At 40.3% G+C, this 16631-nt stretch overlaps 1 protein-coding gene across 1 annotated transcript in view; it reads left to right on the plus strand.

Moving 5' to 3' along the window:
- The window catches only part of Myo1e (myosin IE), a 188536-nt gene that overhangs the window by 81752 nt on the left and 90153 nt on the right, over positions 1-16631 (plus strand). Inside the window, exons 2-4 of the mRNA XM_047538322.1 lie at positions 171-314; positions 7682-7771; positions 10977-11071. Of these exons, the coding sequence (XP_047394278.1) occupies positions 171-314; positions 7682-7771; positions 10977-11071 (329 nt within the window). The remainder of the gene's footprint in view (positions 1-170; positions 315-7681; positions 7772-10976; positions 11072-16631) is intronic.

Raw genomic sequence — 16631 nt, forward strand, 5'->3', positions numbered from 1 at the left:
CTATGATTGCAAAAACTTTGGTGCAACTTATTTGAGGAATATTTGAAAAACTAGGATTTTTATTGTCCTTTTTTTTGTTTTAAACTCTAGAAGGATGTGAGTTGTCTTAACAGTCATGTGATTTTTTTTTTTTTCTTTTTCTTTTTCTTTTTTTTTTTTTTTGTCATTAGGGAAGCAAAGGTGCCTACCGGTACCACTGGCAGAGTCACAATGTCAAGCACAGTGGGGTGGATGACATGGTGCTGCTGTCCAAGATCACGGAGAGTGCCATCGTGGAGAACCTGAAGAAGAGATACATGGACGACTACATCTTTGTATCCTTTACCAGTTGCTATGACACTTCGCACGGTGAAAACGTGGCTTGATGCCTAGTCAGAGAGCCATCTGAAGATCTGAACTGGTGCGCACACAGCATTTTCCCTGTTTGGGAATGAGGAGCTGGACTTTTGTGTCACTTGGTTCACGCTGGCGTTTCACAAGGTCAAGCTTCGGCCGGTATTTCACTCTGTGGTATCGTCACTTTGATGTGCTATGGCCCCACACATGGTGTCTAAGATCTCTAGATCTTAGAAACTTAGAGAAAGTCCTGCTTTGCAGAGTTATATTAGTAATGTAGCAAACTTTCATTCCAAACTTAAAAGGTTTGTAAAAGATTGACAAATTGGCGTTCGTTTTGTTTTGTTTTGTTTTGTTTGCATGAGCCAGTCTTTCTGCATCTTTGTTTACTAAAGGAAACATGAGAATGCAGATCAAGTATTGAAAATGCCTGACATTCTTGAGTTGTTCTTTATGTTTCAATTTTAGCTTGCCGGATGCCATTTCTTTATAGGGCTTTTAAAAATGCAGAATGGAAATTTGATTCAAATGTGCATTGTCTTCATTGTAAACAGAGAACTGTGATATTTGCTTCAGTTTCTATAAGATTCAGGAGTTCTGATCAGTGCAGCTATGGGAAGAAATGTGAGTGTGGTTATCGTAGGAATTAGTTGTAGGCGTGCAAAGATCTGTGAAACCTGCATGATAGTACTGCAAGGTTCAACTGATGCTGGTGGTGACTTCTGAAGGTGTGGTGTCAAGGATGACCTAAGGCCCAGGTAGCAAACGCCTGTAATCCCAGAGACTCAGGAGGCTGAGGCAGGATTGGGAGTTCAAAGCCAGCCTTAGCAATTTAGCAAGCCTCTAAGGAACTTTGTGAGATCCTGTCTCAAAATAAAATATAAAAAGGTCTGGGGATGTGGCTCAGTGGTTAAGTGCCCCTGAGTTCAATCCCAGTTATAAAAAAAAAAAAAAAGACCTAGGAACAATGGAATCTTTACTATCCATGTAACATGCATTTTAGATTTTAACCCAGAAGCTTGGGGAGGAATAGTTTCCACATCACTGTCTTCTTTATGACTTACTATGTTCACTTGACTCTTGGCATCCAAATCTAGACAACAGTACTTTTGCCAGTGACCTATCCCATATTGCATGTTGGGTGCTCAACTCAACATGTATTTATTGAGCAATGCTAATTAATAGCATTATTCTAAAGCACTCAGACCATTCTGACTAATACTATGTTGTTTCTCATTTACCAGACAGGCTTTTCCCCAAATATCTGTGCAGTTAAATTCCCAGTGCCTGCTTTGAAGGGTTAATGTGCTATTTGTTATTAGCATCATTCAAATTTTTATGTTCTTTTTAATTGTCAAATAATTACATTTATTTATGGGGTATAATGTGATGTTTTGACCCATGTATACATTATAAAATGATTACATCAAACTAATTAACACACCTAGCACTTTATATACTTATTTTTGTGTGTGCAGTACACACATTTAAAATCCACTTCTTTGCAAGAAAGTCATCACCAGATGAAGTCCTTAGACTTTGTACCTCCAGACTGTGAGCCAAAATCAAACTTTTTTCTTTATAATTAAAAAAAATAAAATAAACATTCTCTCTCTCTCTCTCTCTCTCTCTCCCCCCCTCCCCCTTTCTCCCTCCCGCCCTCCCTCTCTTTCTCTCTCTCTCACTGTTTGTGGTATAACCTAGAGGCACACTGAGTTGGACCCCCAGCCCTTTTTTATTTTTATTTTGAGACAAGATCTCACTAAGTTGCTGAGGCTGTCCTTAAACTTGTGATCCTCCTGCCTCACCTCCTGAGTCACTGGAAATTCAGGTGTGCACCTAGGGGAAAAAAAAACTGATTCTCTTAACACTTTTGAAATATATATTACATTATTATTAATTTACAGTAGCATCTTCCTGATCAGAGGTGGCAACCTATAGCTGCAGACAAATCCTGCCTCTACTATTTTTGTAACTAAAGTTTTATTGGAAGACAGCCATGCTCATTTGTTTACTAATTGTGGCTGCTTTCATGCTATAGTGACAGAGCTGAGCAGTTGAAATAGACTATCTGACCCATGAAGTCTAAAATAACTGCTTTCAGGGCTGGAGTATAACTCACTGGCATAGTGCTTGCCTATTATGTACGAGACTCTAGGTTTGATCTCCAGTGTGTAAAAGTAAAAATAAAATTAAAAATTAAATCATTATTTTCTGGCCCTTTGTGGAATAAATTTATTGAATCTTGAGCTAGACACCTGTTTAGAGTTTCCTGTAATTTAATTGTGTGGAAGCAATTGTGTTTGTGAATTTTTATTTAGTCAAAAAACCAAATATGCTGAGCCGGGGGTATAGCTCAGTGGTAGGACACTTGTCTACCATGCCTAAGGCCCTGGGTTTGGTTCCTAGCACTGCAGGAAAGAAAGAAAAAATTGAAATATGCTTACTTTGTATTTATCATCATCCAGAAAATTTTAATCACTTTTATGTCAAGACCTGTGATTCATGGAAACTGACAGATGAAATTAGGAAGGGCTGGGTGGCAGGATGAGGTTCTGGGCTGCCTGGGTGGATTTGGTGACCTTAATAGGTTTGTGATCTATGTGCCTTGGTTTCCTCACCCATATGATGAGAGTGATGATTAAATCTCTGTGAGGTTGCTGTTGGTGGAATGAAGTAATCAATGCAGTCAGCACAGAGGGAGCAGGAGCTGTTAGTGAACACACTTGAAGACAGGTGTTTAAAGTTCTGATATCTCTGAATTATTTTCCAAAAACATAATTTTAAAATTGGTTATTATAAATTCAAATGCATTATACTGCAGAAATTGGGTTAAATGGAGGGTTAATAAGCCCATGAAAACCTCAGGATGTAGGCTCAACTTACTGTTAACTCTGAAACATGTTTATTGCTTTAGTTGTTTTTTTTTTTTTTTTTTTTGCAGTGCTGGGGATTGAACCCAGGGCCTTGTGTTTGCAAGGCAAGCACTCTACCAACTGAGCTATCTCCCCAGCCCTATTACTTTGTTTTGATTTGGGCACTGGGGATTGAACTCAGAGGTGCTTTACCACTGAGCCATATCCCCAGGCTATTTTTTTCCTTTTATTTTGAAACAGGGTCTTGCTAAGCTGCTGAGGCTGGCTTTGAACTTGGAATTCTCCTGCCCCAGTTTCCCATGTCTCTGGGGTTACAGGCCTGCACCACCGTAACCTCCAAGGAAACATCATGTTTGATAAGCTGGATAAGAACAGACAAAAATGATGTCAGTCGTTGTCCGTAGTCAGTCCATCCTTACTCATCCCAGATAGCCTCACCCCTTCCCATGAGGACTGTTTACTCCTGAAACACTAGAAGCTCCTTGAGGACAGGGACTGTGTCTTGTGTATGAAGAACAAAGGGTAAAAACCAATTAAAGCAACCCATGTTCATCTCACGTGACTTATGAAATAGAGCCAAGCAAAGAGGAGAACACTAACACACCTAGTGTGCAGTGTTCACTTTGACCACATATAGACAAGCACCAGGGCTTTTTTGCTGCTGTTAATTTTAACAAAAATGGCGTCATTCCGCATTGTGTTTCTTGCTTTTCTGCACAATTCTTGTCATGATGCATTGTATTTAATGTTCATTGAAAACTTGTTGACTCTCTTAGACTTGCTTTTAAAAATCAGACAACCAAATTTTTAAGTGACTCACATAGAGGGGGCTGATTAATGCCTTTGAATTAATGCCTTTGAATCAATAACTGACTAATCCTGTGTTCTACCAAGGAAATGAGTTACTTGACCACTAATGACTTTATGTTTTAGAAACCTCTACCCACTCAATATATGGGAAGCCCAGCATAAGTGTGCTTTCTATCAGTAGCACAGAGTCACTTTCAGCTTTGGGAGGCTTGATGGTTCTGATGGATGTTTATGAAATAATACTGGGTATTTCCCTGCAAATCTATTCCTCTGATACGTGATAAAAGTCTCCGTTACTACTTCATGTTAAGGGGAAACTATAATAGCAGAGCATTATTGTATAAATAAGAGTTGGCTGTTTTCCTTTCCTGTGTTTAATTGTTAAGGCAAAAAGAGACATTGTTATGAAGTTGCTCATTTTACCTCTTCTGCATTTAATACCAGCACTGTTGTGTATTGAAGGTCAGTACTTGGAACAATCTATTGTTAATGCATTCAGACTGAATGCATGTTTCTTTGTTCTACTTTAGGAAAAGAAAATCTGCCTAGGAAATGCTGACATTTGATAGCGATGAACCATGTATTTTTGAGCTGTTTATCCTAAGACTAGGAAGGTTGAATTTACCATCCGTTTGTCATGAGGGTTGCCACAATTACATTCTGAAACATTGTAGGAAATTTAAAAAATAATAATAGGAGGAGAATGCGTCATGCATCAGTGTCCTTTTGTGCTTGACATCGTTTGTAGCCAGCCCACTTGGGTGATGGAAACAGTTCGGTGCAAAGCACTTCATTCTTAATTGGGTCCGACTTTCTCCAAAACTTGTTTTTTCTCAGACCATACTCAAGTGTGTCTGGCATTTTAAATCCTTAAATTCAGAGTTCATACTTTTCTGCCAGACTGACGGGAGGTCCAGGTAGCCGAAGTAGTTGCTCAGAGTGAGAGGTGTGGCCCTTGGCAGCCCCTTTGTGGGCAGCGGGCTGTGGTGAGACCTTTTGCTCAGGGCTAGAGCCAAGCACTGCAGCTCCAGCTCCTCCCATCTCACGTGGGTGACGTTGGGCAAGTCACCTCACCTTCTGCACCATGTCAGTGGTAGATCCAAGGAAGTCGACTCATCCCCTTAGGGCAGTTTTGGGGAAGTCCCGGACTATTAAAATGTTCTTAGCTTTGTCTAGTGAAACCATTAAGAACAAACATGCAGAAGTTGTACTACCAGTCCATTCCATAAAAGAAAAAAATATTTTAATGCTAAAAATATAAGAAGGAAATGATCTAAAAATAAAGAATAGACCTTTATATGGAATGAATTGAGCCTTATGAAAAATTCAGCGTATTGTTTCTGTTTTTGTCATTCTTGCCACAGTTCGATGAAAACTCATAGATCTATGGACCAGCATTTGGGAACCAATCAATTAAAGATCTGCTGGGCCCAGTCTGTCTCTTATATTCTCTTAAATAAAATGGCACTTATTCTTTTCTGGTTTATTGTAGTTTTATATCTCCATACATTCTGAAAATTAACCTTGGGCCACACCTTCATTGCCCAAGGTTATGTGGGTGGAGACTGATCCCACAGCTTTTCTAAAGGCACCCTGAATTATGTAGTGGGGTGAGTGTTGACAGAGTGACCTGGAGCGCCCAGCCCAGCCCAGCCTTGCGTTCTCAGGGGAATCACTGAGGTCTCTGCAGACCCAGCATGTTGGAAAAGTTGAAAATTGTTCAGATAAACGATGAAGCTAAATGCTTAGCTGAAAAGGATAAAATAGGTTTGTTTTTATTAAACCTAAAATTCTCTTAATTCTTCTGATTTAGGAAAGTGTGTGACTGCTTAGCATGGAATCAGGCCACATTGCCCATATAATATTGCCCTTGAGAACCCTCCTGGGAAACTTAGGGGAGCAACTTCAGTTTCCTCTCTTTCTAATCCGGGTCATCAATTCAGGACTGGCCTACAACAGTCCAAAAGAGGTTCTCTTCTCTGAATGTTTCCTTAACTAGGATATTACCAGAATTTATATCATCTAGTTAGTGAAAAATCAAGAATTCTTAAGGCATTCCTTTGTATAGCAGATTACTAACAGTTTAGAAAAATGTTGTTCCCATGTGGAGCTCATATGCACCTAAATGATATTTATTGGGTAACCAAGGTGCGGTGGGTAGGAAGGGAAGGCTGGAGAGGTAACGCTTGGGCTCACGTCCTCAGGCAGCCTTTGTTCTTTGTGTGCAGAGATCAGTTTGTCTAGGACAGACAGCATTACCAGCATTCCCTTTGCCACCCAGGGGAAGTGCTCTCCTCTAGGGAAGGGTCAGATTTGCCCCCCTTTGCTTTTACCTGGTGATGGATGTACCCAGAGAATACACATCCTCCTCCTCTCCCGAAATGAGGATGGTTCTCGCACTGCTGTACTTGTTCAAAGTTGGGTTGACCCTAAGAATCATCACATGTGTTCATCATGAGAATCCAAATGGGAGGCAAATCTCCATTCAGTTTTGATTAGGTCTACACCATGTGGAAGATACTAAAAATAACCTAAGGAGGATGGATTTTAGAGCACAGAAAGGATCCCAGAATCTAAGAAGAGACATAGAACCTTCAAATGTAATCCTCCTCCTTCTTCCTTCAGCTCCTGGCACTGTTGCTTCAGGGTTGACAGATAAAATACAGGGTGCCCCTCTGGTTAAATTTGAATTTCAAATAAACAGCAAATAAGTTTTTAGTGTGTGTACCAAATATTACTTGAGGCATGCTTAAAAACTGCTTTTCTGACATTCAAATTTAACTAGCTTTTATATTTTTTTATTTGCTAAATCTGACAGTGCCGCTAATGCTAAAAAGGAAAATTTTGTAGCTCGAGATGTAGCTCAGTGGTAGAGCACTTGCCTAGTCTATACAAGGCCCTGGGTTTAATCCCTAGCATGGCAAAACAAAAAAGCAAACAAACAAAAATCAAAATAAAACAAAACAAGAAAAAACCCCATAGTCCCAGCCACCCAAGAGTCTGAGGCAGGAGGATCACAATTGAAGGCCAGCCTTAGCAACTTAGCAAGACCCTGTCTCAAAATAAAAAATAAAAAGGACTAGGGATGTGGCTCAGTGGTTAAGCATCCCTGGGCTCAATCCCTGGTATTAAATAAACAAACAAACAAACATACAGATAAAACGAAATAAAGAACAAGGAGGTTAAAGACATATTCATTTACTTAGTTTACAAATAAAGGAATCAGAAGAACTGAACAGTCATGTTGTTCAGAAGCTTAGGGGAATATGTCTTTAACCTCCTTATAAGGTTCCAATTGAAAAACACATATTGTTTGAGGAGAGGAATAATCACTGCCTGTTTCACTACCTTGGCCATTTCTGTTTTCTCCCACCCGCTCAAGTGTTTTATGTGACCAATCTGGAAAGAACATGCTTTAGCTTATTTAAAATAATGATTTCTTTTTGTAACACCTTGGTAATTAAATTCATTATTATTCTTGAGGGGGAACAAAGCTTTGGGATAATTGCTTTTGTCTTTGTTTATAATCATTTAGAAAACATGTACATGAGCTTTCTATTTGGACAGTCATTATGAATTGTTGATAACATCTGGTTGCTTAATTTGAAAAATGTGTAGCTCTGAAGATTAATGATGGACCTTAACCGGGTTAAATTCAGACATATATAGGATCGGTATTAATCTCAGTCAACCCTTTCAAGCAGATGCCATATTTTGGGGAAAAGGAGATTGAAATGTACCAAGGAGCGGTAAGTTATGTACCATATAAATTACTGTAGTGTTTAGGGCTTTTATGATGCATAAATAGTTTTTCTTGAAGTTAACAATGCATTTGCATTTTCTTATGAATTATTTATTGGGGAAGCTCAAGAAAGTGGCATTATTTGATTCTTTAATGATGTGCTGCTCTTTAGAGTGCAGCTCAGAAAAACATAGGCCTAATACTTGAGTCTTATTAGTATACAAAATTAGATAAATGAGTATAGAGCCCACTTTGTGAGGGGGATTTTCCTGCTTCTGCATATGCCACAAAATTCTAAGAAATAAAAAACAATAACAGGTTTTTAAAAAAAAAGCAATGGGAACATTCTCTCAGAATTAAACCCTTAGTGGTGGCTATGACTTGAAAATGAAAAATGAGTCTTTTATTGTTTCATTTATTAATGTGACCTTATTTCCTATTCAAATCTAGCTCCATAGTCATTTCAGTTGTTAATAAAAATAGAAACTGTGATCCTTATTAGTATATTTTATTTTGCGGTTCATCACTTCCCATTGGTCTCCCCATCTCTGCCTCTTCTTCCTTTCCTCTCCTCTGCAGCAGCAGCACAAGAGCATTCATTAATCCTGACCCCTGGAAGACAAACAAAAGAGAGCCCACACAAATTCATCAGTTGAAGTGGAAGGCAACTTAGCCAGAGCAGGAGCCCACCCCAGTGTTGCCAGATGAATGGGGCTGGTAGCGAGAGCCGAAGGAGGCTGCCACGCGAGAGACCTTTGATAATGCTGCCTTTATGGGGGCCCAGCACAAGGGAAATACTGTCTGTAGAGGCCAGACCCTGCCCTGGCCCCCAGTCAGAGGACCCTGGGGCAGATCTGATTCTGCATCCTTGATGATAGCCAGGGCGCCATGCATCGGAATGCCATGCATGTGTTTCCTTCCAGTTTTCTGAGAAGGGCGCTGCCTCCAAGTCCCTTTTAAATCATTCATCTGTCAAAGCATTGCCTTTAGAGGAATGCAGTTTTTCTTTCTTCTTTTCTCTTCTCTCTTTTTTTTTTTTTGGTAACAGGGATTGAACCCAGGGAAGCTTAACCACTAAGCCATATCAGCTTTTTTTTGAGACAGGGTATCACTAAGTTGCTGAGAGGCTGACTTTGAACTTGTGATCCTCCTGCCTCAGCCTCCCAAGTCCCACCAAGATTTCAGGAATGTGCCATCACTCATGGCTAAAATGTTGTAATTTTTTTTTACTGCTAATTTTAACAGTGTTGTGAAGTACCATGTAACAGTGTTGTTGAGTACCATGTACTGTGTATGCTTGCAACAACAATAAAACAGCCCTGGATGCTGGCTATATCTTACTATATATCTACTTCCATTTCACAGATGAGAAAACTGAGGCTCAGAAGTGGCATACTAGAATTTGCTAGGATTTGAAGTCGGATCTTGTTGACTTTTAGGGAGAGGGGAGAATCAGGCATAGAAAATGCCTACTTTGTAACTCTCACAGGTAGCTAGCTCAGAGGCTCAGTAAGGCCCCAGATGGGAAACCAATTTGGAAGTACAGAGGAGACACTAGCTTTCATTCAGCAGCTTTGCACTGGGCAGCGACTTGCCCACGCCTTTCCCTCTGTTGCCCCTGGTGTTCTCTCCATTTCTTCCATTTTCCATTCTCTTTTCTCTACTTCCCTATTTTCAGAGTAACATTAAAAATAATCTTGTGCTATTTGGGGTAGGAGAAGCTTTTATAAGACTCTATCATGAGGTTCCAGTCAGGCGTCATCCTCTTCTGATAAGGAAGGCAGGTTTAACATACTGTTGTGGTCCCTGAGCAGAGTGGTCCAGTCGGCCAGTCCCAGAGATAGCCTCCAGCTTTGACTGGGCAGTTCCCCTGGGGAGCCCTGAGCGTGGGATATGCCACTGCTTACGGTGTGCAGGCACCAGCTCCCATCTCCTCGTCACTGAACTTGGTCTTCTAGAGCTTGGCAAGGAGCAGCAATTTCTCAGTCAGGCCCCTTTTCCTGTAGTAAGCGATAAGGCTCAAAGATGGAATAAGTTATGCTTTACCTTTTCAAAAATCAGTTTCCTGTCCATCTTCTCTGTTACTCTGTGTGGTTTGCAGCATGAACATTCTTAACCCCGCTTCAGAGGTGGGAACCCGTGAAGGGAGAAAAATCTAAAATCTGCTCACCCTGGATCTGGTATTCTTTTTACTTTTGGGTTCAGTAACCTTAAATTTAAGATTTTATCCAGCTATGTACCACAGTGCAGTACTTTTTTCTTTGGTAATTTTTTTTTCTTTTAATATACCAGGGATTAAAGCCAGTGATGCTTAAACACTGAGCCACATCCCTGGCCCTTTATTTATTTATTTTTAACTTTGAGCCAGGGTCTCGCTAGGTTGCTCAGGACCTTGCTAAACTGCTGAGGCTGGCTTCAAACTTGTTATCTTCCTCCCTCAGCCTCATGAGCCACTGGAATTACAAGCATGTGCTACCATGCTGGACCCTTTTTGTTAATTTTTGAGGGACTGGCAAAGGTGGACACCAAGAAATTGAATAAAGCAGGGTTGAAGTCAGGCTGAGACAGTGAAATTATTAGGTACAAAAAAAGTTTTAGTTTATATTTGCGCATGGCTAAGCAACCCCATGAGACTAAATTATAAACCCAGGAATTTTTGGTGTAGCAGAATATTTTTCCCCTACTGGCCAAACCAGTTTATCCCTTTAAAGAACCACACCTCCTTCCCTTTTCTTATGGAAAATCCACAGTCTCACTTAATTTCCTTTGAGATCCCAGAATCTATAAAAAAGAAAAAAGTACATAGGAATTTAGAGTTCTATTCAAAATCAAACTCAGGTTTTTGGGAGGTCTCTTGAGACCTGTTGTCCAGGTGCCCTCAGAAACATTTAGCAGTAAAACCTCTTTGCAAAAATGTGCTTGGGCGGAAGGGTGTGGTGTTGAAGGACCCAGAGACGTGGGTCATGTCTGAAGGCTGAGTCACACACATGCCCAGGAAGAGTCCTTCCAGATTCCATCTAAATTTTCTTAGGGTGTAACTCTTTGTAAACTAGGAATTTTATAAATTCTTGTGCCATGCAACCTTTACCTTGTAATTATAGGTACAGGAACCATCCAGTGGTAGGTTCACTTCCAAGGCCAATAAAAGCAATTCTGTGTGTTGCTCTTTCTAACATGGTTTTTTGGTTTTGTCTCTGTTTTTGCCTTTCTAGGCACAATATGAAAACCCACCACATATTTATGCCCTTGCAGATAGTATGTACAGAAACATGATCATCGACAGAGAGAACCAGTGCGTCATCATCAGGTATGAGGAAGACCTTATCAGTAGGCGGGGAGGATGCTGAGCTCTGTCGGAAGCAGTGGTTTCGCAACAGCCTCTGATGTCACAGGCTGGTGAATGCGTCTGCGTGACAAACAGCCTGGCTTTGTCTTGGTTTATTTCATAATTCTACATCATCTAGGGCCAGATCATAAAAGCTTTCAGCTTCACAGGATTGCTGCTTATGCCCTGTTGCTTAGTTAAGGCTTTAGGGTAGATAGTGCCAACCAGATCTTTCTGATCATGGGGGCAAAGATGCCATCGTGGCCCTGGATGGAAATCGTAAGGCCCTGGATGGAAATCGTAAGCGTCTCCCTGTCATTTGCCTGTACTGTGACTTGGCTCTGAATTGAGAACCTTTGCATTACAAGAATAATAATTGTGCTTCATTATGTAGTCTCTGGGTCCTCCTTTCTCTGTCCTTAATAATTTAGGAGTACAAGTTTGAACTTTTTAAAATATACTCTTATCATTTGCTTTGAATTTTTAAGGACATTATTAATAAATGCCAGTAGTAGGTATCTACAGCTATATTTCATAATCCTTTTAACCTGACCCAGGTTCAGAGTGTTGGCTGGGTTTAAGTGCTTTTAAATTTATTTACTATTAGGAACATTTTCAAACATAGATGCAGAAAATATAAATATCCATATTCGCATCTCTTAGAATTTGATAGTTAACATCTTGTCCAAAAAAAGCAAACAATAAAAAGAACCCCAAATGTGATCATTTTGTTTTACATATATATGTTCACCTGTTTTATTTTCTTTACCTGAGTATTTTTTTAAAACTTTATTATGAATCTTTACAAACATACAGAATTAGAAAGAGCAATATAAATTGTCCCTCTGTGTCTGTCATTCATTTTGCATGGTTATCCATTTGTGGCCAATCCTGTTGGAATTAGTTCTCCCCTCCTGTCCCACTTGATTACTTAGGACAAATTCTAGATAGTAAATTCATTCATTTGCCAATAATTGGTATCTACTTCTAGAAGAGAGGTACATACCCTACAAATGAGTAATTTTGGGGGCAGGGGTTTAGCTTAGTCGTAGAGTACTTGCTTACTTAGCACACACAGGGGTCTAGGTTTGATCCAACACCAAATAATATTTTTTTGTCATCTAATGTTATTAGTATTCCAATTCTGTGACTTTCTTAAATTTTTTTCTTGATTTTAATATAGCTGGCTTATTTTCATTTAGGATTTAAACAAGGCCCACACGTTGCACCTGGTTGCTATGTCTCTTAAATCTCTTAATTGTTAACTATTCTCCTTTGTTTGTTTTCTTGGCATTTATTTGTTAAAGAAAGGGACTATTTGCCCTGCACATCCTTCTGCAGTCTGGCACTGACTGTGTCCTGTGATGACATTGAAGTGTTCCAGGATTCCCTGTGCTTCCTATAAAGTGGTAGTTAGATCTAAAAGCTTGATCAGATTCAGATTCAATTTGGGGCAAAAACACTTCATCGGATACTGAGGACTTAATTCCTGTTGATTTCTCTTCATATGATGTTGATTCTCAGTGGATACATCCATCACAAATTCTCATTTCACCACCATTCCTTAATTAGTGGTTAAAAAAATAGTTATTTTCTAATTCTATTATTCTTCTGCATGTGTTGGAGTTATTTTGTCACCTTGAAATGCAGTCTTTTTGGGGAAACTAGATAAAATGCTTGATTCATTTTCTTTACTTACCACTTTTCAAAGTAATGAGTTGTTGCCCTAGCAACCTCCCAAGGTAATATGTTTTTATTTTCAGTATCATTTCAAACTAGTGAATTTTAAATGTTTTACCTATTTAATTGTATTGCAGTTAGTCTTCTGGAAGCTCAGATGATTCTATTCTTGACCAGTGAAAGCACTTGCATTGTCCTTTTGACATGTACCTAGTGATCTCTGATAATTTCCTTGTTTAGAATGTTCCAAGCTCATCCTGTACATTTTCTGCCCAAGACATGAATCAGCCATTTCTCCAAGAGTTCCTGATTCATTTTAGTGGGACATGGTATTTAGAGACCACTAATCTGGACACCAAGAGTGCTCACTTCCCTGCGTTGTTGGTGCTTCAGTTCTTTTCAGAGGACAAGCTAGGGAATAGGCATTTATTAAAGAGAACAATGAAACATGAGTTCATAGCGCTCTTACCAGTTCATTTTGAAGATGGCAGGGTTTTAACATTTCTTCATTTTCTACATTTATAATTCCTTTCTTTTAGGTCAAAAATCTTTATCTTAATGATATCAACATAGCTACTTTATACTGCTGGTGTTTTTATATACATATAGGAGCATAAAGCAAATAATAATTTTGTTAAGGCTTTAAAATAACAGTTCTAGTACTATTATAGCAATACTGAATCATTTTCAAATTGCTTTGTTGTCCTTTTGGTCCAAGTTCCTCATATTTAAAATTAAAATATTGAGTTTTTAAAGTCATTTAGAATATTCCTTTTCCGTGTCATTTGCATGTCAACCTAACCTTGATTCCCCTTTTTACTATAGTGGTTTAATCTTTTTAAGTCGAATTTTGTTTCATAACTGTGTAAAAGCATTTATATGGCTCCAAAATCAAAGCTATAAACATGAGCACTGAAGCATTTCAAGGTAAATACAGAGCTCAAGTATTTCAAAGTAAATACAGACTCCATAACATTTTGCCCCTACATATTTCCACTTGCATCTCTGAAAAATAAAAATATTCAGCATCATCTAAAACACAGCAGTCTGTGTTCACATTACTGCAAACGTGATCTTCCCTGCTGGCTTATGCAAACCAAAGAAGGTTGGGTGCATTTGGTTATGAATCTTAAGTTTATTTTTGTCATGCCACAGTTCCCCTACTGCCACCATTTTTTCCCCATGACATAGAGTTTTTAATTGCTGTTACTGTGGGTTGACCGTAGGGCCTTGTGCATGCTAAGCGTGCCCCCTACCACTGCAGTAAGCCCAGGGTCCCCTTCAACATTGATTTTTTTTGGAGAGACCAAGCCAGTTTTCCTACAGACACCTCCTGGAGGTGTCTCATTGTTTCCACATGGTCTCATTGTATTTACTCCTTTAACTGTTTCTTCTATAAATTAGAAGTTACATCCAAATGCTTGATTGATGCACATTAATCCCCTTGGGGAGGCATACTAGAGTAATGGGAGACTTTGGTTGCTAAATAGGAAGTGCTTTTATGTGACGCTGAGTTAAGGTGTCTGGTCACTAGAGAGGTGGAAGGCATTTTCTTAACTGAATTAAATGAGAGTCCAGGATGAGTTTGTTATAGAGCCCTGTACCCTTTCTCCTTCCTCAGTCTTTCCCTCTTCTGGCGTGTGCTGGAATGGGAAGGGAGGGAATGGACTTGTTGCATGAGCTTTTGCCATCTGGAAGCCGCCTCAGTCTTGTCTGGCCCACAGCTCTGCCATGCTCAGATCCACCTCTGCTTCTCACTACAGGATACACAGGCACCGAAGTGGGCAAATAACCTGCTTCGGGGATCCTTCTTTCCAACTTTTCAGGTGGCAAATACTTCAAGGATCTGCTCCCAAGGTTTCCGTTAAGGTTGCTGCACTTTAATTTAGGAGATGGTAGAGGAGGGAGCTGGATCAGTTAAGCAGAACTCAGGTGAAGGGTTCAGTCCCCCACAACACTGCCCTCCCTTCTGATCAGCTGGCTACAAATTCCCACTACACGCTCGGGCTTAGCGATTCACTAGAGCCCCTTACAGAACTCAGAACAGCTCTGTACTTAGGATTACAGTTGTATTATTGCAACAGTGTGCAAATCAGAACTGGAGAAAAGCAGTGACACCTAGGGTGAGCTCTGAGAGGGTCCAGATGCGAGGCTTCCTGCCGTGCCTTCTCATGGAGTCATGGGTGGTGTTTCCCTCTCAACTACCATGTGTGACCGTACCCATTGCCAACCAGGCGAGCTCATGCAAGTCTCTGGTGTCCAGAGTTTTTATTTAAGCTTGATCATATTCTTCCTGCATAGCCGAACTTTGATTTCCAGATCCTTCTAAAGGTCCAGGCAGTACCTTTAATCTCCACCTTCTTCTGGAGGTGTATTCCAAAATCTTTACCATATATTACATGGTTGAGTTAGCCCAGGCCCCCAGGTGAGCAAAGGCACACCTATCAGGCAAGACATTGCAGGGGCCTGGAAGTCATTTCCCAGTAACAGCGACCGAAAGCCCAACCTCTCTTGAGTTACAAGTGTATACAGGAGCTGCGGTTCCTTTGCTCTGAGAAAGTAGATTTGCAATTTCTGGCATGCGGCTGGTGGTCCTTCTCACCAGTTCTCTGACCCAAGGCAGCACACCAAACGCTGTTCTGGGCCTCAGATTCTTTGCCTGTTAATAAACTGATTGAACAGATGAATTCTGAGGTTTCCTGGCTTTGGAATTCTTTCTTCCAATAATGCCAACAGGGAGGGAAGGCAGAGAAATGTCCTATAGAGAAACTCTGGTTTGTAGCCATAGGACTAAATGAGCTGGGTGCTTGGTCTGCCAGAGGCAGAGTCTAATGTTGCCTACCTAAATAAATGTGTGATCAGAAAACAAACTGAACCGACCCCCCACCCTTTTTTTTTTTTTTTTAGTACTGGGGATTGAACCCACTTAACCACTGAGCGACATCCTCAGCCCTTTTTATTTTTATTTTTAAATTTGAGACAGGGTCTCACTAAGTTGTATAGGGCCTTGCTAAGTTGCCGAGGTTGACCTCAAACTTGCGATCCTCCTGCCTCAGCCTCCTGAGCCTCTGAGATTACAGGCATGCGCCACCATGCTGGCTAAACTGAATCCATTTTCATGAGGGTTGGAAGAGAAGTCTGCTCCTATGCTAAAGGATTCTGCCATGGCTAGACAGAGTCAGTATTTGACCAACATTTATTTAGAATATTAAAAAATGATCACTGATGTCATTTCCATGGTATTCTTGTAGACCTTCACCTCCTTAACTCCCTCGATGTGACCGTCTAAATGAGTCTGTGGATGGGATACCACAGCCCATAAAGTTAGCATTGCCAGTTTCCTCACAATCTTACTCATGTTTTAAAGCAGTGAGCGCAGTGACAAGATGGACAGGTAGCTGACTATTTCTGGATTAGAAGTCACTGTGACAAACTGAATTTTAAAAGAAAGAATTCAAGGAAGGAGATGGCACCAGTTTCCACTGAAACCTTGGTCTTGAGTCATGAACATCTTCTAGCTCAATTTGTCATAGTAGCTGGAGTAGGGACGAGGGTTGTGGCTCAGTGGTAGGGCACTTGCCTGGCATGTGTGAGGCCCTGGGTTTGATTCTCAGCACGATGTATAAATTAATAAACAAAATAAAGGTCCATTGACAACTAAAAATACGTTAAAAGAAAAAAAAAAAAAGCTAGAGTAGAGCAGCCCAAGGTAACGTGACGAAGCCAGTCAACCACACTCACAAACAAGCGTGGATCTGACCCCAGTTTGTCATGATACAGGGAGAATCCTGCCTATGGATGGCTGGTTATTTGTTCTGGAACACAGTCCATGAGAAGAGCCAAATTACCACTAGAAGGCTGA

This window comes from Sciurus carolinensis, chromosome 2 (assembly GCF_902686445.1).
Source record: "Sciurus carolinensis chromosome 2, mSciCar1.2, whole genome shotgun sequence".
NCBI classification, from domain to species: domain Eukaryota; kingdom Metazoa; phylum Chordata; class Mammalia; order Rodentia; family Sciuridae; genus Sciurus; species Sciurus carolinensis.